General features: G+C 38.4%; 3 protein-coding genes and 2 long non-coding RNA genes across 5 annotated transcripts; 4 read left to right on the forward strand and 1 right to left on the reverse strand.

Annotated features, from left to right (window-relative positions):
* The first annotated feature begins 306 nt into the window (after positions 1–306).
* Positions 307–2,012, forward strand: LOC149003982 (zinc transporter 11-like). Its single transcript, XM_089168776.1, has 3 exons — positions 307–1,145; positions 1,237–1,289; positions 1,372–2,012. Exons 1-3 carry the CDS (start codon positions 701–703, stop codon positions 1,897–1,899), a joined length of 1,026 nt encoding a protein of 341 aa, XP_089024902.1. The 5' UTR covers positions 307–700; the 3' UTR covers positions 1,900–2,012.
* A 4,104-nt stretch (positions 2,013–6,116) lies between these two features.
* Positions 6,117–6,887, forward strand: LOC149003983 (uncharacterized). Its single transcript, XR_016169927.1, has 3 exons — positions 6,117–6,443; positions 6,642–6,710; positions 6,795–6,887. It is a non-coding gene; the product is annotated as an uncharacterized LOC149003983 (long non-coding RNA).
* Positions 6,888–9,825: 2,938 nt separating this feature from the next.
* On the forward strand, positions 9,826–14,607 carry SAP (Transducin/WD40 repeat-like superfamily protein). Its single transcript, XM_089136052.1, has 2 exons — positions 9,826–10,041; positions 13,436–14,607. Exons 1-2 carry the CDS (start codon positions 9,826–9,828, stop codon positions 14,582–14,584), a joined length of 1,365 nt encoding a protein of 454 aa, XP_088992178.1. The 3' UTR covers positions 14,585–14,607.
* A 4,270-nt stretch (positions 14,608–18,877) lies between these two features.
* LOC149003985 (uncharacterized) lies at positions 18,878–23,037 on the forward strand. The gene is made up of 3 exons (XR_016169923.1): positions 18,878–19,127; positions 21,556–21,752; positions 21,867–23,037. It is a non-coding gene; the product is annotated as an uncharacterized LOC149003985 (long non-coding RNA).
* Positions 22,855–24,878, reverse strand: LOC149003986 (pectinesterase QRT1-like). The gene is given in 6 exon segments (XM_089135514.1): positions 22,855–23,021; positions 23,160–23,395; positions 23,566–23,769; positions 23,908–24,097; positions 24,222–24,562; positions 24,564–24,878. Coding segments are annotated over 6 exon segments (1,251 nt in total). The 5' UTR covers positions 24,696–24,878; the 3' UTR covers positions 22,855–22,873.
* Between the last annotated feature and the right edge of the window lie 422 nt (positions 24,879–25,300).

Below are 25,300 nucleotides of genomic sequence, written 5' to 3' on the forward strand. Positions count from 1 at the left end.
TTGACGACGGCGAACCTATTTCGACGTTCAACAGATATGATTTATTATTTAGTTATTTTATAGTATCTATTTTAGTAGATTTTAAAAAAAAAATTTCAAAAGACACAAGGGTATTTTTATCACAAAATTTATCAAACTAACAGTTTCTATTAACCTTGTCCTTATTTAATCATTTATTGAAACCACAGGGAGCCATATGTAAAAGGAAACTTAAATTGGACTAAAAGTGACATGGACGAAACCTCAGGAGTCTAGATGAAAATTACCCTCGTTTTTTTTAATTTTTTTTAATTTTGGTAAAGATAGTTGGGTTTAGTCTTGTTGAACAACTAGTAGTTCCTGCTTTAAATTTACACCGTTAGAGTTTTACTTCCTAATTTGCCCATTTGTCGTACTGGTCCACACTGTACTATCGATCAATCTATCGTCTCTCTCCAAAACAAACAATGGAATTTCTTGTACTCTCACCAAAATGCCAGAATCACCATCTTTCCCTTTCGGTAATTCCCCACCCTGTGTTGTACAAGTGCAAGCTAGATTTTCACAATTTTTTTTTTACCAGAACCAAAACCAAAAGACACATCTTCACCTAACGCGGAATGACATCTTCACATTCAATTTCGATCTCTGCTTTTCTGTATCTCTGTCTCTCTGACAATACATTTCTTGTCCTTGTCCTTGTCCTTGTCCAGCTCCTGCAATGGCAAGATTTTTCCTCTCCGTTGCACTCCTTCTCCTACTACTCCTGTCCGCCCATGCCCACGGTGGTGGTCAACACGATGACGATGGAGATTCCGGCGTTGATCAGTCCCCAACCAAACCAGAACTGAGATCAAAATCCCTGGTTCTCGTGAAGATATGGTGTTTGATTCTTGTGTTCTTAGCCACTTTCATCGGTGGGATTTCTCCTTACTTTTTGAAATGGAACCAAGGTTTTCTGGTCTTAGGTACCCAGTTCGCCGGAGGTGTGTTCTTGGGTACGGCTTTGATGCACTTCCTTAGTGACTCAAATGAAACCTTTGAAGATCTCGCTCCTAATACCGATTACCCTTTTGCCTTTATGTTGTCCTGCGTTGGCTATTTGCTTACCATGCTCGCTGATTGCATCATTTCTCATAAATATGGGAAACAGGAGAGCCACCAAGGTAATTCTTTCACTCAAAGAAGAAATTTTTTTTGGGAATACTCACAGATCAAAGTACTGATTTCGGAATTCAATCGATTACTCTTTTACAGGGGATGTTCAGTCCGGTAAAAATAGCTCCAATAGCGGGGAGTCACGGATTCAGGTGAGCGAAAGCAAGAATGAGGTGGATGGGTTTTCTTAGTTTTCCATTTTTATGATCTATTAAGCTTGATGAATGGGTTTAGGTAGATGAGGCCAAGAATGCCCAATTGGAGAAAGCGCAGGGGGCTTTGCAAGCAAGGTCGGTTGAGGACAGCGTGTTGTTGATAATGGCGTTGTGTTTCCATTCTGTGTTCGAAGGAATCGCCATTGGAATTGCAGAGACGGCGGAGGATGCGTGGAGAGCACTTTGGACCGTATCCCTTCACAAGGTGTTTGCAGCTGTAGCCATGGGAATAGCTCTGCTTCGGATGATCCCTGATCGTCCTCTGCTTTCCTGTGTGGCATACGCCTTCGCCTTCGCGATTTCAAGCCCAATTGGTGTAGCAATTGGGATCATCATCGACGCCACCACCGAGGGAGCTGTGGCGGATTGGATTTATGCAATTTCCATGGGATTCGCGTGCGGTGTGTTCATCTATGTTTCCATAAACCATCTCCTATCGAAGGGTTTCTCCCCTGCTTGTCCAGTTCGGGTGGATACACCTCATGCCAGGTTTCTTGCAGTGTTATTAGGTGTTGGGGTGATTGCAGTTGTCATGATCTGGGACTAGTTCAATTTAACTATGTTTGTAAATTTAAGAAATTTTTATTTAGAAACTGCTGAGATTTCTTTTTTGATTGGTATTAAATACTTAAAAGATGAGATTAAGAATCATGAAATTTATGTGTGGTTCTCCTTTTGGGTTCAGGTAGAGTATTTAAGGGTGTCAATTGCGTAACGAAACCATTTAACCATACCGAATCGTGCCATCTAAATTGCAACATTAAAAATTCGGTACAGTACGATACCGATTTCAGGTATTCTTACCGTCGATATGTACCGAAACCATACCGAATTATTACTGTACCAAATTAAGGGATATAAATGTAATTGTACAATTAAAACACGTAGCTTTACCCCTATCTCTAATTCCTTGTTTCAATCTTTCGTTTCGTCCTTCACTCTTCTTCTTAGATTTACTTGTTTTGTCTCTTTTAATATCAAATTTTACCAATTATTTGATCGCAATTTTAATAGAATTTTAATGAAGTAATAACAAAATTGGTATAAGTTTGTTCATTTCCAAAAGTTTACCGCGCTAGATATTGTGTTTAATCCTTTTTAAAGCACTGACTGAATACCAAATCGTTTTGCAAAATACATTTTCGATATTAAAAGTTGGTACCGTATGATTGACCCCTTAAGAGTATGTCATAACAATCCTAATTAGCTTGTTACATTCATCAAATTATCTTTATATATTTCTTTTCCTTTTTCTTACAGGATTAAAGATTCTTTTGATAATTTATCAAGGGTTTATATTTTTTACCAAAGAAAAAAAAGCGTTTCTAATTCAAAAAACACCAAAATAGTATTTCAACTGGTTTTTAGGCATTTGATACAACTTGGTTTTAGAATGCAAAAAAGCTATCAACAGGGTTTTAGGAGAGCTTTTATGTTTAGAACGTTCAAATTATAAAAAAAAAATTTTCAAGCATAAAATCTTATGAGTTTTAATTTATGGTTTAAGTCATTCGAAACAAAACAATTTTATCAAACCATTTTCAAATCGATTTATTTATTTCTCGAAACAGAAAACACTAGAAACCATATTTCAATGGTTTGTTAAACAGTTCCTTTTATGTACCTCATCGCGTGGCTTCTAAGGCTCCTGGTGAAGCCTTTTCAAAGCAAAGCAAAGCAAACCATCACCACCATTATGGGGCCTTCCAAAGTCCTCAACAGCACAACCTAACTCATCAATCTAATCGTATTGGAAGCGTGTCTGTCTATCTTGGTTTAGCAGTCAATTAAGACTGGATAAAGGTCTCTTCCACTACTTAATAGATTTACCAATTTAGCATGCTCGGCTGCAAGTAGCACTACCAGCAGTAGTACTGATCTTATTTGTGAAACCATCTCTAACTTTTCCTTTCCTTGATGATAAATGAACTTCTTCCAAAGCTCCCTGTTCTGGAAATGGGTTTTGTACAGAAGATTTATTGCAGAAGTGTGGGTTTGGTCTGGGCGTTAACTCTTCGAGGTTAAACATCGCCCAGCCAGAGCTGATCCCCAGGTTCACGTTCTGGGATACTATTCCCCTACGCAGCCCCAGTTCTTCTTCTCTGGTTTCTTTTTTTTTTTTTTTTTTTTTGGTGGGCTGGTGGATCCAGCAAAAATTGGCCCAAGTATAACGCAACATGCTAGTGATTTTTATACTTGTTGGTCGATGAGGATTTTATGCTTGAAATCGGTGTTGAATTTGCCTCTACTGATTCAACACAGTGACTAGCTCGTTTTCATGACCAAAGCTCCCAAGCTCTAGCTCTTCTGTGAAAATATAATGATGGTTCAGCTGCTCGAAGTCGACAAGAGGGAAGGAGTTCAAATCATCTTTCCATCGGTGTGCACTCTATGTTCCCCGACTACTTTATAATCACACACTGTGCAATCGGGCCACAAGCAAAAAATAATAAATCATTAAAAAAAAAAAACCTCACCGCCTAATCTTGTGGGTCCCTCTACTAGTAGTCGAGGGCTTCTTAACTGTTTTAAAATTACAAAATACAATGAGGCCCATAGGTAGGAAAAAAATATTACTTTTTAACTCGTGGACCCACTCTATTTTATGGTTTTAAAGCTGTTTGTGCTCCCCGGACGGGGAGATGATCTAGATTCATGATTCCCCGCCATAATGTGTGGTTGTAAAGTCATTAGAGAGATGATCCGAACATAGAGGGAAGGAGAAGGAAATCTGGAGTTTGAAGTACTTGTTTTTGTTTTTCATTTTTTCGGTTGAATGGAGTACTTGTTCGAGGCCAAATCCTCACCCCGTCGAGAGAACACAAACTACTCTCCGACAGCTTTCCAACCACACAAATACGTGGGACCCACAGGTAAAATCCGGACTCTAATTGTTTGGACTATTTACCATCGGGAAGAGCTGAATCCATGATAAAGTTTGATGCAAGCGCATGCCGCTGACTGCAGAGAGAAGAAAATATGAAGGTACAGGAACACAGTACTCTACTCGTGCTTCCTAAAGTTGGAGCTAAGGACTTGCCAGACTAGAGACCACACGAAAATTGCACAGACAGGTTTCCTTTTCTGAATTTTTTTTTATTTTTGCTTCTTTTGATACCAAGTACAGAGTTACAGGCATGCATCACGGTTTGATGGCAACAGCGCTTTCCAATTTTTCTGTCATTTTAAACGTTTTTATCCGTTTTATGCACGGATTTGGTCTACTCATTTTCTTGTAAATACGTGTCATGTGTCATCAAATTACATCAAAAGGTTAGTAAAGTGGTTAAATGCCCAACTTGCCCTAAGGGAGGTCTTGGTTGCGCACTCATTCGGCGGCATTAATTATATATATAAAATCTCCCTTAAGGATGTCATCGTGGTGCGCGTAAACTGGCCGGATGAACCTCATATCTAAAAAAAAAGTTAATATGATTTATAAATGAATTACAACCATTTGATGTGATGTTAGGACACATGTAATACGCCTATAGTGTAGAAATTGGATAGTCCATTTCTGACAACGAAATTGTCTGAATAAAATTCCTTTTACACAGCAGACAAGCAGCAACTGCCCATGCATGTTCAAAACGGGTAACAATAGTAATGTATGGTATTGATTAGGCTGTTTTTTGTATCAATTCTCATCCTCTATTATTGTTATTTAAAATAAATAAGTACAAGAATTCATTATTGGTCTAGAATGGAAAATGGTTTGGTGAATTTTGTTAGACAAATTATGAAATGAAAAATAAGTTTGATGTCAAAATAAAAAATTGTTAGAAAATGATAGCGAGCAAGTGACAGAAGAGGAAAAAAGTATGGTTTTTATAAAATAATGTGTATTGACTATTTTACCCTCATCAGTTTTAAGTAAACTTACACATAAATGAAGAAAATGAAATTTTCACCATAATCCATAAATAGACTTTTCTATTATGGATTTTGGAAGTTTTTCTATTATTTTAAATAAAAGTAAAAATGATAATAAATGCCAAACAATTTTAAATAATGAACAAATCTTTTAATTGAGAATGATAATTGATACCAAAAAGAGCCTCAATGTCATTAATATTTATTAGAGCAAATTGCACTGGCGCCTCAGAACAGAGATTTTTAAAGCACTAACACTTCACTTTTTGTTTGAAAAAACGAAAACACTCCAATTCATTAAACAAATAAATCCATTTTATTAGTGAAACAGTTAACCACTATTGATTTTTCAATAATTCCAAAAATGCCCTTTTAAAATATGAGGGGAAAAAAATCCAACAACAATGAAAATAATATTTTTTGAAAGGAAATAATAATCTTTACGATAATATAACTAACAATTCTAACATAATAGGATCTATGTATTTTTCAAATAAAAATTAGAGTGTCAATGTTTTAAAGCTTCAATTTTGGAGTACCCATGCAATTTGCTATATAAGGCACAAGAGGTTAAGGACACTATAGAAATTATGAAATAATATAAGCATGACTTAATGAAAATTAATATTAAAATAAATTATGAGAAAATTGCAGTGGCACCCCAAAATAGAGACTTTAAAACACTGATACCCCACTTTATGTTTAAAAAACACTAACACCCCATTTCAATAAACATGTTAGTCCATTCTGTTAGTAAAACCATTAACTTATTATTATTTTTTTAAATTCCAAAAATGCCCTTACCAAAATCCGAGGAGAAAAAAATGGAACAAATCAATTCTCTCTTCATTCGGTTCTCCGCTGCTTCACCTCTCCGCCTCCAGTTCCGGCAGCCTCAGCAACGCCGCCACCACAATTACTGCCTCCGGACTGGAAGAATCGGCAGGAAGCAGAATTGCAAAGCTAGGGTTTTCATAGTATAAAGATGTGATAGATTTAATTCATTGATGAGTTTTCATAGAACTCAGAATTGCAAAGCTAGGGTTCCCCATTCATGTCACGGCAAAGTCGGTTTTCGAGTGTTTTGTAGTTATCCATTTCATCGCTTCTTGTCTGTAATTCGTTTCGTTGTCCTTATCTTCTCCAAAAGAAAATGTCTTGCTGCGGAGGAAACTGCGGGTGCGGCTCTGGCTGCAAGTGCGGCAGCGGCTGTGGAGGGTATGAGTTTCTTTCTTTCTCTGAGTTCTCTTTAATTAAACTGGGTTTTTTTTTTCTTCTTTCCATGTTCGTGATTCTCTTGTTGGATTAATTATGCAATATTATTATTCGTAGGGAACTGGGTTAGTTGAGTTGGGTCTTTCTGGGGGATTTTAAATTGATGAGTTTGTTTGTTTATTTATTGGGAGCGATCTGCAGGTGCAAGATGTACCCAGAAGAGAGCTCCACCACACAGACAGTCATTGTTGGCATCGCTCCTGAGAAAGCGTATGAATAATTAATTTCAGTTTTTAGTACCTGAGGGATTCCTTTAGCTAATAGAATTTCAATGGATTTCATTTGGGTTTGCAGGAACTTCGAGGCTGGTTCTGAGATGGGATAGATTTAATTCGCCCATTTTCATTAATAAAAAGCAGACATGAAACAGCTGCAACAGCCCACCGACTACTAGTAAGTTAGTAACACTTAAATATTTCTATAAATTATTATAGAGATTATTTGATATAACATCTAATTGATTAATAGCTAGATCTTCCCTCTGGGATCCTCATTTGCAGGTGCAGGGGTTGCAGGTGCAGTTGGCTCCGCTCTTGCAGTTGCAGCCACCGTTCTCGGCCCCTACGCCCATCTCAGAACCAGCCTCGAAGTTCCTGCAAACCCAAATGAAATCCATTGAAATTCTATTAGACTTCAAGGAACTTCGAGGCTGGTTCTAGCTTTGCAATTCTTCTTCCTGATGATTCTGCAAGTCCGCAGGCTATAATCGTGGTAGCGGCGTCGCTGCCGGAACAAGAGATGGAGAGGTGAAGCAGCGGAAAACCAAGTGAGGAGAGAGAATAGACTTGGCCCATTTTTCTCTCAGATTTTGGTAAGGGTATTTTTGGAATGTTAAAAAAATAATAATGAGTTAATGGTTTAACTAATAAAATGGACTAACATGTTTATTGAAATGGGGTGGCAGTGTTTTTTAAACATAAAGTGGGGTGTCAGTGCTTTAAAGCCTCTATTTTGGGGTGTCAATGCAATTTGCTCATAAATTATTATGCAAATTGAGGAGACATTTTGAACGATCATTTTCAACTGACCGAAGCTCTGCTGTAAAAGAAAATGATGGTTTAGTTGCTTGGAGTCGACAAGAGAGAAGGAGAAGTAAATCTCGAGATTGGTGTACTTGATTGAAATCTGTTGTTTCAGGAAGAGCAGAATCCATGACAAAGTTTTATGACAAAGTATTACACAAGCCACTGTAGACTGTAGAGAAAAGAGAACCTGAAGCCTGAAGGTACAGAAACACAGTAGTCTACTCCTACTTCCTAGAGTTGCCAGACTAGAGACTACACAAAAATTCTACAACCCGGTTTCATTTTTTTGAAATTTTTTTATACCCATTTCAGAGTTATTAGTAAAAACACTTTCCAACTTTTTTTTAGAGCAACATTATATAGTGACAAAACTATAGGAAATATGAAATAATATAATCATGACTATATATAATTTACTAATTTTTTTTTTGGTATAATATATAATTTACTAATAAGACACTATTATACATATCGATGAGACATTTTCGATGACCATTACTAATTTCACATGGTTTTGAATTATCAATACTTTTCGGCAATTATCTTGGCCAGTGATAGCGTCAACGACTTATAGAGTTGATACTTGCCGTGTTAGCAATACAATATCTTAGACCTTGCTCCCCTTAACACCCAAAAACTAATAAAGCATTATTGTTTTTGGTAATAAAAGGGAGATGCAGTAATGGCACCCTTACCCCCCTACTAGGCAATGTTTGAACTTTCGGGTTCAACCTATGCAAGCATTAACTTTTGAACTATCAGCGCAAGTATTGGTCCATCAACATGGCACCACCAAAAGCCTAGTATGATCTATAGAAATAGATAATAACCCCATACTTAAGCCGAAGAGTATACAACTATTTAATGTGAGAAGCAAAAGGGATTCAAACTCGAGACATAAGTATTATCAAATCACTTGGGAGCAAGGTTTAAAGTATCCCACGATACCATACGATACTAGCCGATATGTATTCATATTTGACCAAGCGATATGATACATTCCGATACATCTCTCAATTGAGCTATGCTAAAATACATTAGCCAGAATGATACAATACTCAATACAGGACGATAACCGATATAATACTCGATACCAATACTTTAAACCTTGTTTGGAGGTAGCTTAAAACCATTAGACCACCATCTCCGGTAGTAATTAGTAGAGCATTTCAAACATCACGTATAGCTTTTGCTTTTTCTTTTTAGGTAAGCTATCAATTGTATTAATGTATCAATGGGAGGTTAGGATTCGATCTGTGACTGAACATTATCATTGGCCGATTTATTAATTTATCGGGTCCAACCGAAACTTTAACAGATTGGATAAGGTTGAGCCTGAATTGACAACTTGGTAGGGACTGATACGATAAAAAAGATAGAGTTTGTCGAATGGAAGAATAGATGGATAGTTGGATACCCAGTTTGGGTAATGACTAGAAATGAAGTGAGTGTAAGTAAGTGTAGTCACATTAGCTTTGGGTAATAAACACTAAATGAAAATAGGTAAGCAATAATGATACACAACCCCAGCAGGGCCAGCACCAAGCCACCAGCTTCTTGGTCAAATCTCAGTCCTCAGACTTTCGCAAGTTGAATTGAAAAAAACTGAAAGCCCATGTAGTCTTTTACTCCACTTTCGGTTGACGCCTTTTAGATACAGTGAGTGAGAGAGAGAGAGAGAGAGAGTCATATCACTCATTTATATATATAAAACCTGATCTGATCTCCAAGAGAGGAAGAGATAGAGAGAGAAAGTGGGGCCCACTAAAAGCGGATAGAGAAAGATTCACTAAAGTACATGGTGGAAAGGAACACCGAAAAGACCGCTCTTAATTGATCCAACCCGGCGGTTTATAGGACCCACCCTCGCCTTCGCTGATTTTGCTGCCTACCCCAGTGCCGTTGACGTGGTGGTATGTATTAATCTCAGATTCTCAATGGCTCAAAATATGATACGGTGTTTTGAACGGCTAAGATTTAGTTTAAAAAAATCTAACGCTAGGCACCACATGTGTTAATACGTCGGTGGCAGTAGCGTAGCAAAAACCCTCGCCTCAATCCCAATCTACTAACGTGCTCCGCCGTCGTTGCAGCGCGGGAAAGACCAGAGGGAATAAAAAAATGAATTTCTTGGTTGGAAATTATGTGAGGAAAACCCATTTGTGTGTTCGTTGTGTATTTGTGGTTTCGATATCGTATATATCATTGTCTAGCGCACTTGTGCTTGCTTCCATTTCATTATTATAGTTAGTCGTCTCGTCGTCCACCTTTTTCTCTAAAAAGAGAATTTTTTTTTTTTAATGTCGTCTTCAGCATCGACATCTTCCTCACAAGTAGGAAGAAGGAGAGGTAGAAGAAGAGTTGTTCAAGGTCGTGATGGAGAAGGTGGACAACGACCTCGTAATGGTGTTTGGCCTGAACCTTTTGTTGAAGCCTTAGCTTTGCAGGTTGCCGTTGATGCGGTTCAAACCTCTGGTAGACTCGCTGCTGCTCCTGCGATCGCCTCCATCTTTCAGGTCTACTTCTTCTTCTTCTCCTGTTAGATTTGTTATTCTTCTATAAATCATCCATGTTTAGATGCCAGATGTTAATATTTACTTCTGTTCATTGCATATGCATTAGGAAGTGCAGTAACTTCATTAGCATCGGAAGTGTTTGCAGATTCGAACTCCAAAACGAGATTTTCTGTTTCGGTTCCTTTTTCGTGTGTTTTCAATGTGTGCTTGTTTATTTTTGGCGCATCTGAATCCTATGTCTCTCTAGCTTTTTCTCTCCTTTTATGTGAATGATTATGCTGAGATCACTGTTTCTCTCGTGATTATTTCCAAGTTCAATCATGTTCTACGTTTTAAATGAACAAAGATCCTCGTTCTTCGATGACCATCCTGTAGAAACGGTGATTCACCGAATTCATCTCGCAGCGTGATCGAGATGATTACGGAAATTCTGTGACCTAACTATGGATTTCTTTCAGTGGAAGTTCAAAAAAACTCCAAATCGAGATGTGAGCAGAGCACATGAGAGGGAGGGAGTACTGAGTACGCCCGCCACCTGATTTGGTTAACCGTTCAGGATGAGTAGGATGGATGCCATCATGACCATGCTGTGTTGATGTACTCCATTATTCATCCGCAAATAGCCAAAAGCAAAATAACAGAAAAGAGGGTTACCGAAAATCTGAAAAAATGGTCAAAGGTCTGACTCTTGGAAGGGAAAGGTTATTAAGTACGCTGCGGTTTGATTAGTGAAGCGTCTTTGCTTGTAAGCTGTGATCTACTCAAAATTAGTACAGGTTAGGGTACAGAATTTCCAAATGTTGAGACTAACCCCAACCCTAGCCCACTTTTGTTTCCTTATTTTCCTACTCCTGCAACATAGATTCATCCATACTTGGGAAGGTCATTTTGAAGTCCGTAGTCTGATTTGAAGCCCTTAAAAAACAATTAGGGCTGCAAAGTAGTGGAAAATTTTACCAGTCCGTAGTTCTAGTCACATCCAACCCATAATTTGCTTTTGGTGGGGAAGATAGCAGGCAGAGATGCATGAGTAGATATGTGCCTGTGATATGAGAAGAACCAGTGTCTGAGAGTTGCGTGATATGGGAAACACTAATGTCTAGTCATCGGTTTCGTGATGGTTGATTCCCCAGAGCTAGAGTGTTCAACTTTCAAACAAATTGATAAGCGGAAAAGGAAAGATGGGAAGGACTGAAACCCCAACTTTCAGAGGGTGTTTGTAGCTTTCAAGCCTATATTGTTGAAGAGATGAGCTAGGAGATGAGCTAGATGCTAGCTTTCTGTCCATCACTGTCGACCCGACACATGATAGTAAAAGTGCACTGCTCCATGCCCTGGTGGGGGTTCTCTCTAGTCTCTACTGCATGATGATGGAAAGACCGAGGGAGGGCTGCCACTTCCAAAGCCAAGCATCACTTTCTCTTCCTCGGTTCCTCTTCTCCAGGGCCCTTCCACCCCGTCTCTGTCTCTTTCTCTCACGTTCTTGACAATGTCCTTTCTGTCTTTTTCCCCATTTCTGATTGGCATTAATGAATGAAAAACTTAATTTCTACTTCAGATTTGAGATTCTTTTAGCTCTCTCTTGGTTTAAGAGAGCCTGAGAAAAGCCTTCAGGAGATTTTTTTTTTTTGGGAGGGGGGCGGGGGGCTAGAGCTAGAGCCTAGGGGCTCTTCTTCTCTGTTTTTTCTTTTTTGAACCGTCTTGGCCGGTGAGAACCGTTGGAAAGCGGGAGTACAATTTCCAATTTTGGTTCCTCTTGTCCTCCTCGTGGGAGTATTGGCCAAAGTCCAAAGATGTCCTAACCTTGCCGACAATGCAACAATTCTAACCTCTCATACCTACTACTCCTTTATTTGATTTCTTAATCCTGAGAAACCTTAAAGAAAATTTATTGGTCAAAACATAATGTTGGGTTTTTAGTGTTGTGGGTTGGTTCTTGGAGTTCTGATGTTTCTGACTTCATTGTTTTTTTTTCACCCACTTACAAAATGGACGGTCCAAATCAATCTTAACCCTAATACTGGGCAGCATTCAAGTTCAACTCTATTCCTCCTGTCTCGAAAAACACTATTTTTGAAGTTGGAGAAAGTCAGAATTGAGGCTAATTCCAATTTGGTTCAGTTTTCGAACCCTGCGTAAGTTGTAACATATACATGCAAGTTGTATTTGTATAACATTTTGTAGCTTTCAAGGTGGACAAGTATAGGCTCCGGGCGCTGGAGTCTCTGAACTTTCCTCATCCAAGATTAGAAAGCTCGAAGACAGACAAATGCTTTACATTGAGCCGGTGTTTAGTGTATAGGAAGAGCAAATGTTGGGAAATGTACCTACTCTATCATTACCAGGGATCTATGGTCTCACAAAAAGTTAAAAAAGCTTAAGACTTTAATGGATAAAAAGATATCCGATTCTTACCCACCACCCACCCTAAGATGTTTCCCCTCAGAAAATGGGAAAATTAGAATAAAATAAAATCCAGGTTGCAACTTGCAAGTCAGGATAGATGAATACGGTCATGAAGACACAGGAACTCGTGATATCCTTACACTGATTATGTTTCTATTTTTATAATTATATTTGTTTATATATATATATATTAATTAATACTTGGGCATGCATGCCCTTTGGGCCCTTTGGCAGAATCGATTGAAACTTGCACCAACTTAGCATTAATCAATTAAATTCAACGTCAGAGGGGTCAGTCTCTTTGTACCTTGCATCAGATATTTGCATGACCGTCAAAGATACATTTTGAATCATAAAATCAAAATTTTAGTTAAGATTTCAATTGTCATAGATTCAAATGTGAAATGTTAATCTTGACTAAATCCAACGCTCCAAAATTTCGTTGAGAGTACGTGTACATGAGCCAAGGTTTTTGGTCTCTTTGGCCGGCTTCTCACGTGTGGCTTTTGTAGTACAAGACAAACCAAAGCTTCACGTACAGTCTAATCTTCTGCTACCCTTTACTGACACTTGTCTCCGTACCCCCGGCCTCTGAGTATTCTAGATTTAATATAATAGACGGTAGTGATTACGAGATCCTTGATTTGTCTTATATATCCCACCCTTGGTTTTTTTTTTTTTCAAAAAATAAAAGATTGGATTATGTCGGAATGTGTTTGACAATCTATGCTTCCTGCTCCCCGCTTTTTGTAATGGGCGCTTAAAAATTTAGGGAAAAAACAAATAAATCTCGGTTATGTTTAGTTAAAACTTAAAAATGAAAAACATGATATCATTAGAAGACAAAAGGGATACACACCAAGTGTAAGTGTGTAACACACTTTATAAGAAAGAAGAGTTAGTCAACGGGCAGAGATAGAGATAGACATGACAGGAATATAGGGTGAGCTTTTATTTGATGTGGATAACATAGGGGCGATGTTTGCAGGTGTGTTCTACGTGGCGTGCCGTATCTCAGTCCAATCATCTGTGGCAAGATCTCAGTCGTCGGATCTGGAGACGTCAGCGCCTGCTGCATCCGACGTGGCGTGACGAGTTCATTTTCTGGCATCGAACGACCCACAACTTTCAGATACGAAGGGCCGTATACACACGACTGGAGATCGGCGACGGTGACAGTGACGGTGACGGAGACGGAGACGGCATTGAATTGATATGCCGACGCCTGGCGCTGTCGAGTTTGTTCCTCGCATGTGGTTTCGTGGACGGCTCAGTTCGCTTATTCGACCTATCAACGAGGATCCATGTCAATACATACCGGGCCCACCACGACGATAGACTCGGGCTATTCTCCCGTGCTGTATCTGGAATCGTGATCAACGAAGAGCCTGTGCCTACGCTTGTGTTCGCAACAATGGACGGGGACGTCCACGTGGCCATAATCGGTGTTGGGGGTGTAGATACACGTCGTGCGCAAGTGGGAAACGTGGTGAATGACGGAGCGTTGGTGGACTTCGCCGGTTGCAGGAGGCGATGGGTGGGGCTTTACGCCGGCGTGCCAGGGCGGGCTTTTCACGTGTGGGACGCGGTGACGGAGGAGCTACTCTACGTGGGTGGGACCCTGACAGACCCAGAAGCAGTGATGGGATGGCATATGCTCACCGAATGGAGCGGCCAGTCACTGGGGAGAGTCAGGGTGTCCAGCCTGGAATGTGCAGTTGCATGTACGGGCGTTAGTGTTCTGGTGTTGGGGTTACTTGATATGCTACAGTTGGGCCGTGCGGATTTCGAACAAGGGCTCGTTGTGGATGCATTCGACGTCAGCGGTGAATTGTTTATGGTGGTGGGCAGCAATGGCATGGCAAGTGTACGACGGGTAGGTGATAACATGGAAGAGGTGTACAGGTTTAGGACAAGAGGTGGTGGGATTAGGGTTTTAGGGTGCATGAACGTTGGGTACGTGTTCATGTGCATTGGAGGTTCAATAAGGGTGTGGGACGTGGAGAATCGCCGGCCGTTGTATCAGTTAAGTGAGAGAATACGGGAGGAAGCACGAGATTTGATTGCTGATGAGAGATACGTGGCTGCTTGCTCCGGCAACACGCAAATTCATCTCTGGGATTTCGGGGCTCTGTAAAATAGCTATGCATGAGTCCTGCTAGAAAGAAAGAGATAACTGAATTTTTTTTAGGTGTGTAGATTTTTAAGCCTCCTGTATTGAATGGGGGAGGAAATGATTCATGGATGAACTAGTGGGATCTGCTCCAGCTTTGTAAGTAGCAGATGGGGGGAGGGGTAAATGGCGGCTAACTATAACTGTAACCAGCTATTTGCATTCAAAATTTATCTATTCCTGCTGATTTCTGACGATTAACCATGCTAGATTCTTTTAATTTAATCTAGACTTTGCAGAAGGAAGAAATGGTACTTTCTAGACTTTGAGAAGAATATAAGTCTACCTAGATATAGAGATTTTATAGAAGCTTCAACTATAACTAACGGGTGGGAATAACCTGAGAAACATGCAGCTTTTCTTTCGTTCTTATTATTTTTGTCTGTGCAGCTGAACAATTCGATGCTTCTTGGTTCTAGGTTCTAAGATCTAAGCCTTATTCTAGATTCTACTTCATCATTTTTTATGGTCATGTGGTGTGCCTTACACCTCCACCTCAGAGTAAAAGCACTGATTGAATGGAGATGCTTTGTCTGTTTCTCGTGTAATTGTCAGCAGGTATTATGGAACGTGTTGTACCAACTGTTTTAGTGCTTGTAACAAAGCAGGTGTCCTGTTCTAAATTTTGGAAAAAGTCCAATTCTTAAATTTCAAAACTAAAGTTGGGGGCAGAAGTTTCTAATTATGTACACTGTAAATTCTTTAATGTTCTCAATGAGATGCCTCTGCAACAAGCCCTTCTAACATCACATATATGATAGTTTTCTTCAAAATGACTACAAGGACAAGTGAGGATTAAATACAGATATGATAGATTGAAACAGATCAAATGTAGAGTTTTCAGCAGGAGAGTCCCCAGTTTCAATACATTCTTAGGCTAGAACATATGCAACTATATGTTAAACATAGATGGTGTTTTTTTCCAGGTAAGTGGGGGTTTTCTTATCACAAAGAAGGTAAATGGGTTAAATTAGTTGTATATTGTCGGATGTACATTGTACAGTTTGTCTCTTTGGTTTGCATCTTCATCTTCAGGAGAGCATCTTCATCTTCAGGAGAGACATTGCGTTTTTAGTGCTTTATGGAGCCTATTTCTTCATTATTCTATCATTTCAAAGTAGGTTCCTAAGATGCATAGAGATAAAACCCAAGTTACTTCGAATGCCTTTTGGATTAGCTTGGGTGCTTTCTGAGCGTTGTTATCCCTCCAGGCTCTCCTCATTTTCAACTAAGATAAGAGATGGGTGGTCTTGTTCCCAAAACAATCATGCGTTTACCGTACACAAAAGATGTTCTTCAGCAAATAAATATCGCTCTAAAAATTGGCTGGTTGGTCCTGACGGGGGGTGGGGTGGGGAGGGGGAGGGGGGCGGGGGCCGCGCCCGCCGGGGGGGAGGGGGGTGTTGTTTTTTGTTTTTTGTGGTGTTTTTTTTTTTTTTTTTTTTTTTTTTTAAAGTAGGTTTGGAAAAAGGAAAAAAAAAAACTCAAGATATATTTTTTTTTTGTTTGTTGTTTTTTTCCCCCCTTTTAAAAAAATATGTTTACCCCAAAAAACTAGTTAAAACTGTGTTTGCATTTATAAAACTAATAAAAATAATGATTTTTCATATTTTTAGACATTTTTACCCCTAAAATTGACCATATTGACGTAAGTGTAAAAATGTCCAAAGGATATGAAAAAATAATGACTTTTTTCTTTTTGGACGAAATAGTGATTTCCCATGTGGTTATTTATAAGGTAAAAAATGTCCAAAATGGGATAAAAAAAAAACACTATTTTGGTTAATTTTTTGAATTTAAACTTAGTTTTAGCTAATTTTGTTAATTGAAATATTGAGTGGTTACTTTTGTAAAGAAAACCCACAAGTAACTAATCATATAATTTTCCCCAAAAGTTTTTGAGTCTCTCTTCACTCCACAATGAAAGTGGGATTTATTCACCATGGTCTAGAGTAGCAATGAAATGCATTAGAAAGAGGTGGAGGAATCCTCTGGTTCCTTCATCACATCCCCGCAATGATTGTTTATTTGTTTTCGCACTCTCTTCCTCACAAACATAACATTTTAGTCAACCAACAGGGGTTGGTCCAAGTGGTAAGCAGCTTGGTCCGCTTAAGCAAGGTTCCGGTATCGAATCCTTGTGGATGCCAAAAATCCCTGCTGGGAGACTCACCCACCACAGCTAGGTGTGCGACGCGGGTCGAACACCGGTTTATAAACCGGGGTTGGCAAACCAAAAAAAAAAAAAAAAAATGAGCTAAGCCTTTGGTCTTATTAATCAAATCCAAATAAATGTGTGTTAAGCACTATGTTTGACATTGGTTAAATTCCTTTGTTTCTTATATTGTTTAGGAGGTTTAGGAGATTTAAGAGATGTAAGGTATGAGTCTTGTGTGTTAAACTGAGTTCATTGGGAATGCAGGTTGTGAGAAAGAGTCATCTGTGTGATTGCAAAAATTTCACATAGTAATATTTATCTTTGGTTGTTTTTTGACAATTGTCGTGGTTTTTCCGTAGTTTGGGATTTTTCATATAAATTCTTTTTTTCTCTATGGTTGTGCATCCATTCTCAACACATATTTTAATTGAAAGTAATTTCGACCAAACTTCACGGGATTCAAACAAAATTTCTCTTTTTATTCAGTCAACATAGCAAGATCAATAGTCTCCATGGCAATGACATGTACATAGAGGTATTTAAACTTATGTTTTCTTACACTCCAACCTCCAGCTAACTTCTACACTATCTTTAAGCTTATTTTAGTGGCTCCTACATTTGGACTATCTATAAAAACGTCTACACTATCTTTAAGCTCCAACCTCCAGCTAACTTCTACACTCCAAAAACGTCTTCTACACTATCTTTAAGCTTATTTTAGTGGTATCGATTATCATTCTCAATTATGAAGTTTTTTTTATTATTTTAAGTTGTTTGGCATATATTATTAGTTTTATTTTTATTTAAAATAATAGAAAAACTTACCAAAATCCATATATGAACTTTTTGTCTATTATGGATGACGATGAAAATGTCATTCTTTTCATTTATGCACAAGTTTACTTAAAATTTTATGGTTAAGATGAAGGTAAAATAGTCAATAAACATTTTATTTTTAATAAAAATCATCATTTCCCCCTCTTTTATCACTTGTTCACTATTATTTTCTAATAATTTTTTATTTTGACACCAAACTTATTTTTTATTCCATAATTGATTTTCAACAAAATTCACCAAATCATTTTTCATTCTTGTACTTATTTATTCTAAGTAGGCATAATAGAGAATGAGAATTGATTAAAAAAAAAAAAAAAAAAAGAGCCTTAGGTTCACTTTAAAATAATTTATATTTTGTTTATGGCTTATATATGAATAATCAATTATGATTGTAGGTTATAAGTGATGAACAGTTTTCTTTTGGTTATTATTAAATATATTATATCATATAACAAGAAATATGTGTGATATCATTGAGTGAATAATATATTATGTATCACCACTTTGATTTTTGGTTGGTGTTGGTTTTACTTGTAAAATGAATGTAGACTTTAGCTCATTTTTATTGGTTTTGAGTGGTGGTGTTATGCATAAGATTTTTTTTTTTCGTAAGTCACTGAGGTTAAGCTCTTCTTCCTTCCAATCCGGGGCACCTCATCTTTTTTCTTAGAGGGGGCCGGCTCAAGAGTAGCTCGATTACATCCTCAAAGGGAGCTTTGTGGTTCACAAGGTTTCAACCCATAACCTCTCCACTGAGAAGTATGGATCTTACCACTCTACCAACCTTGCATTTTTTTTTTGGTAGACTACCAACCTTGCATTGATATGCATAAGATATTGTTGAAGGGGAGATGATTATAATCGATATTATCCGATAAGGGATAAAACCAGCCTGAAATTCATCACAAAATATACTTCGTTTTGATGCTTCTATAGCCATTTACAAAACGAATCAAAACCAATCCAAAATCAAATCAGATGTACCAAATTGTGATTCAAATTGGATCAGTCAAATTGTCGATCCGAATTTGCCATGACGGTTTGTGATTCGAGATGAGCCAATTTCATCCACTGGAATCAGCAGGGGAAGTAGAGCAAGAATCGGTCAAAACTCCTTGCAAAAATCAACATCAAGCTAATCACAAATCGCAATCAGTTCTAATCAACCCATCCTGACAACTTTTCCTGGTCAAAATTCTGACTCCATTAATGGCTTCTGAAAGTTTTCATTTTCTGTCTTCTCCTACTGTTCTTTTCTGTAATTCATCTTCTTCCCAGAAGGAAGAAAAGGAAGTCTCTTTGCTCTGGCAATTCTATTATCAACAGTTTTTCTAACCAATGAACCTGTTTGACTCGAATTCTTTCTTCCCAGAGTGACCTATTTAGATGCAATGTTTGTCCTGTTGCGGAAGACTTCTTCAAGGCATATGGGTCTGAGAAATCCACCAATGCAAGCTTCAGGTGGAGGCACGAAGGAAAGGTTGTCGACTGGCTCATATCTATAGCAATGAGGTATCAAACTTGGCATGAATATCCGATTATGAACTGTGTGACCTAGTTTCGTAGGAACTGAAGTCTTTCCTTGTTACAACATTTTTGTCTTTTGAGTTCCATCGGTTCTAGCATTTCACGATTTGACCCTCTTGAGCTGAGCCATTGTTTAGCTGTGAATTATGTTTTTTGCGCACCAAATTTTTCATGAGATCGTGTCTTTCCCTTGGTAAACTTCCATCTTGTAAACTGAAGGCTTGTATGCGTACTCATATATTTCTGGATTTTGCTAAATGCCATGAATTTAACACCTTGATAAAATTTCTTCATATATCTTTGCACGCTTTGAATGAAAGGTTTGTTAGGGACTCAGATAGAACTCATTCTCAAAAGCTAGCCATTAAGGTGAGGGTAACATTTTTTTTTTCCTTCTACAGCATGGAACTCCAACAATCTCCCCTTCCATGTAAGAGCTAGCCTCTAGTTTTCCCCAAGTTTGGCCCTGTCACAATATTGGCTCTATTAAGGAGTGGGTGTCCAAGTACACATTAACCCACCCACAGCTCTATTCATATGCAATACAAGACTGAGTGGAACTGCAACAAGATTACTCAAGAACCGGGTCCTTTTTTATTACAGAATTACAATTACTGATGGTTGATTCATCAGAAACTATTTGATCCTCTGAATTCCTTACAACTGGACATGATGCCACAGGGAACCTCTTCCAGATCGAGTGATATATTACTATTTTTAATTTCCTGAATTCCCTTCATGCTTCACTTTCCTCATTTCCATGCTCTTACATAGTCATCTCACCAACTATTTTGGAGCCGTATGGCAAGGAAGTCAGAGGGCCACAGCAGAGGTATTGTGGGTATTGTGTTGTCTGGTACTGCCTGGACTTCTGGTAAACAGCTCAAGCAATATTTTGCAGGAATGGAACCACCATAGTTGTAGACATTTGGATCATGCTGCATTCTTTTCATGTTTCGATGGCACTTTTAATCCTCAAGATCTTATCTTTTCACTGATATCTAGCTTCATTCTTTTGTTGTTGTCATGGCTGAAAAAGAAAATCACTGTCTTGCCTACTTGGAAGATATGTATAAAAACAAGAAGGGTCAGAAGAAGGTGAAAGTACATGGTTTCACCATAACCAAGAGGTCAAGGGTGTGGTTGCTAATTCACATCCCAGAGAGAGTCTCTCTCCACCTTGTGCCCATGTCATCGGTGTAGAGTGTGTTAATGGCCCTATAGCAATTCTTACTTTTGAACATTATGAAAAATGCTTGGCTGCTCTTTCAGAATCTTTCTTACCTGGAATCCACCATTGCTTTAGGCAGTTTAGAAGCAACAGAATCAAGCCTCTTGAACTAAGTAGATCCCAAGGTTAGTTTCACCTAACTGTCTTCTCATGTCTAGATTCCGATCTTCTCGCCAAGCCATAGCCTTTCATCTAATAGCTTGATTGGAGAAGAGGAGCAAGACTTTAGCCAAGGAGGCACTGTGAAGTATGGAGGTAAGAGAAAATGAAATTGCGTCAAATTGTTCTGTCCTCAGAATTTTAGGCCCAGCGAAGCATCTATCAGCATGCCAACCAACACAACAGAACTTGAAATTTAGACTGTCCCATAGGATGATACCAGCTGTTAGCTCTGTTGTTCCACAACGCAGCTTATGACACCTTCTAAGGTCCATTAAAAGATAGAGCTGCTATGCCAGGATAGTGGTAACTGAGATTGCTGGTTTAGTTGTACTTTTTTGAAGGCTTCTCAGAAGAAATGAAGGTATTGTATAATGATTTGCAGGATGAGGATGGATTTAGAAATCTTGAGGGATGTTTAAACCTGAGTCATTAAATGTTTGTCTTGGTTCTTTAGAGGAGTAGAAGGTAGGGCCAGAGAGTTTTCCGACTATCTCCAGTTCCTTGATCCTGCATCCTACTTGCTATTTGCCTCTAGTTCAACTGCATGAAAATTGATTTTGTGAGAGAACTCTGCATTTGGTATTTTGTTGTTTCAACTGCTTTTCAGCTTCTTACTGCTTCATTTCACGGGAAGCCATAACTTTAGCATATATTCTCTTTTACAAAATTTCAGATGTTGGAAAAGTCGTATTTCAAATGCTAAATTCCATCCTCTGCTCAACCAAAAGTGATACTTAAACATGCTTAACTCTGGGCGCGTAACCAGAGGTGCTGAACTGTTGAGTAGCCAATAGCTAAGTACTTGAATTGATAATTCCTTTCAAGAGTGAAAGGCTATGACTTGCTAGCCCAAAAAAACAAATTGATGACGTGATTTTTGGGTGGCAAATTGTTGGAGAGAGGTCACTTGGTAGTTTGAGAGCACTCCATTTTGGCTGACACTATACTATCAATAATCTTTTTTTGAGGATATTAACTACTGCCATTAAAGTTTGATGATATTGTTTCTTCAATGTGTAGGAATAGACCCTCCTTTCAATTTGCAGCACCTGATAAACTGGGCATGCGATGCTCTAGTCACCTTAAAACTAAACCTGGTGCTCCTTAGTTTCTAGTGGACAAGCTATTTAAGGTTGAGCTCCAGTGGATGCATGTGGAATGATGGCTGATGGGAAGGTGTGATATCTGGAATTAACAACATAGATGGTAGCCTTCAGGTTTAATTTCCTTTTTCATCATTTTCATTTTATGCTTTTCTATCATATTGTTTTCCACGTGTTTTCTACTTAGTGGGTTAGCCTTGTTGAAATGCTTAAGTTGTGTTATTGCAGCCATACAAGTTCCTGGTTTCAAACATGGCAGCATCCTCTCTATGAAGCAGGTAAGGCTGCACACATTTTGTCCCGCCCAGTAATAGGAAGTTGGGATTAGTATTTCTGTAGACAGGCTTAGAGAGGTGACATGCAGTATTTATAGGGTCATCATTTGATTTCAGTTTTGGAAATTAGCCGATGTGCAGCAAGGAAATGCTAGAATTCAGTAATATTACAGTAAGGCATATTACTTCTGAAGATTATGTTACTGCTGGACTTAAGCCATGCTTAGGAGCTAGTAGCAAGGCAGCATCAGAACCTGAAGTGTTGTTTTGCATTTACTAGTAGCTGGTTATATATTAGTAATAGAAGAATAGTTGAATATTATGTTTAGAATTAATCTTTGAGCAACTTCTAAGTTTCATGATTAACGGATTTTTTAGAAAATCGACTTTGATGATATCTGCAAATTGCTTGGCTAAAATTATCTGCTTAGTAATGTAAATTGTGGGGAATTCCAAGAATAGTGCCAACTCTTGTAGTAGTTATTGTACCTAGTTCACACATTTACCTGCATCATCGGTTATCAGAACCTGGGCACATGATATATGAGTGCTCTGTATCATCGAGAAGTGAAATCAAATCTTATGAAAGTGAAAGTGTGATGCATACTTCATAAGATGGTGTGCATATTAGAATTGCAACTAAACACACAGAGAGATGTAAATTGCAACCCATCCAACCATTACGATCAACTTATATTCCATTCTGGTGCATCAAATAATCTGAAGTCAATGAGATTCACCAAATCTGGTTTCTTGTTGCCTTTACAACTGCCCAAATCATCAGAACCCATTTTACATCAACTATTATAAGTAACAAATTATCACAAACCATTTGACTATAAGCAACAGTGAAGAATGCTCAAAGAAGAGAAGTGTGGTTTGCTCGTTAAGAGCTTGTTTTGTAGTTTAGAACAAAAGAATAAGTAATAGATCCCTGATCATGAAAAGCATAGATGAGTACTAGAGTTTAAGCCATTGATCACCGTCTATGTAAGTCCTATCCAGAAATGGCTTTGCTTGCTCATAGTTGAATGTCTTGAACCAAGGCACTCGTCCGCTTAAGTCGGCTCCTTTGCCCCTACATTTGTATTCACCAAATTCTGCATTCCTGCAAATTCATTTTTAAATTTCACCAAGTAAATACCTGTAATTGCCCTGTTGTGTTTTGATGGTTGTATAAGCATATTGCAAGTTTGTTTTGGGTTTGGAGGGGGGGGGGGGGATAAGGGGAATAATCTGTCTTTACCTTCTCCTTGATGGATCTCCCCAGTCACTCCATCCCAGGGGATTTATAATGCCGTCTAAATCACAGTAGGAATATACAGCTCTTGAATATCTACCCCAAGCTCTTCCCAAATAGATACTCCCAGTCCCCTCAACCCTACAATTTACGAAAGAGAATCCTGCTTTCTCATCCTCAAAATTTCTATGTGAAGCTGCAATGGCTCCAAATTGTTCAGCTGTTGAATACAAAGTACAATCCTGCTTCAAGAAAAACAGAGCTGTTGCATCAGAATCATAATTAGCTTAGTGAAATAAGCAGTCATATGAACTTGTTAGTTGTACTATTTTGAGAGGTTTGAAATGGTAGGGTAGTTGAATTTAAAGTTGCCAAGAATGTGAGTTGTGAAGGCTGATCTCAATTTTTTAACCTGGTAGAGTGATCTTGCTTCACCAAATATGAAGTCAACTGATCCTTGAATGTAAGACTGGTAAAAATAATGAGTTCCTCTATCATCCAAGAGAGTGTCCTGTGATCCCAGAACCCTGACCCTAAAGAACATCGACTTGTCTCCTGAGACTCTCAGTGCAACTGCTTGGTTCCCTTCCTTTCCAGGCGCTGCAACCACAGTATTCTGCAACAACCCCAGTAAATTATGTGTCACCTTAAAGACTACATAGTAAAAAAACAGATTCTAGTTTTGAGTTTTCTTGTCATTGTTGAATTGTAGATCCAAGAAAGCATGCAAAAGATTTATAGACTTCTCAGTTACCTCAAAAGTGATTTCTGTTGCACAGAAATAATCAGATTCTACAGCAACTGTAGCAGTATCATAGGTCCCAATATCTTGCCCGTCTGAATTTTTATCAGAAGCTCTAGTATTCCAGGAGATCACAGTTTGGGAACTCTGTTTCCCTATGAGTGAAATATAAGGCTTGGTTCTTGGAATAAACACTGTTTCTCTGCAACACATAAACAAGTTCAACAGAAAAGAAGGGGGGGGGGGGGGGGGGGGTTTCCATTAAGGAGAATAACGAAAGAACTTAAGTTAGAAGTTTAATAATGACACTAATTGTCCAAACTGACCTGTAAACACCTGGAAGTATCAGAATTTTCACCCGCTTTGTATTATAATCATGAACCATATCAATGGCACCCTGAACTGTAACTGAATCTCCATACCCATGTTTGGATACCACAATCACTCGACTATTATTATAGCCATCGTTTATAATCATCTTTCTTGGAGGCTGTTCAACCTTTAAATCCTCCCAAGTAATGAAATTACCGGGGTAATGTCCATTACATGAGCAGAAATCCAAGTGGGTACCCAGTAGAAGTGAAAAAACTACCAGTGCCGGAAAGAAAACTGAAGAAGATTTCATGGAGTTGCTGCTTTTGATGATTTCCCAAATTTGCCTTGTGGGTTAGTCTCTTGTTTATGCAGTTTGCCAAAATACAGAGGTGTGGAAATAATGAAAGTAATAAATGGAGGAGCGTGGCTAGATGAGTCTTGTGATCACCTTGGGGCTCAACGGTTGAGAGAAAGAAGCAGAGCATTATATGGAGGGAGAGATTAAAAGATCAGGAAATGTGAAGTGAGACTTACAAGTGTTGTGAAGAGGAAAAGGTCAGTCATGACAAGGGTACCAATTGCAAATAATGGGTAAGCTAATTAGGTTGCTTCTAATGGAGACTCTCTTTTTTCTTTTGTTTCTTTTTTGAATTAAATAATTAGAATCATAAATCATGGATGGAAGATGTAGCAGAAGGAAGATGAAAAGAGAGAGGGAAGAAGAAGAGGTGGAGTGGTGGTGGTGGTGGTTGTGGTTGATGAGTAGTTAAAATTGAAAATTCAAACAACGGTTATGCATGCTTCAGCTGAAACTAATCCACTTGCTGTGTAAAATTACAAACTAATCCTCTTATTTTGCCATTTTGTTTTTTTAATTTCTTCTTAAAAATCCTTCATTTGAAACGTTAGAAGGATTCTGGAAAAGAAAGAGAGAAGCCAATGGGGGTAGTATTGGAAGATAATCCACTAAAACGTATCAGCCAAAAAAACCCACATAAATTAAAACCCATAAATCATCCATGATGATCTTCAAGCAAAACTTAAATTCGCATGAATCCCAGAAATGGAGAAGAAAGAGCGATTTTGTAAC

Source organism: Hakea prostrata, chromosome 9, assembly GCF_041222555.1.
Source record: "Hakea prostrata isolate BN-2017 chromosome 9, UWA_Hpros_2, whole genome shotgun sequence".
Taxonomy (NCBI): Eukaryota; Viridiplantae; Streptophyta; class Magnoliopsida; order Proteales; family Proteaceae; genus Hakea; species Hakea prostrata.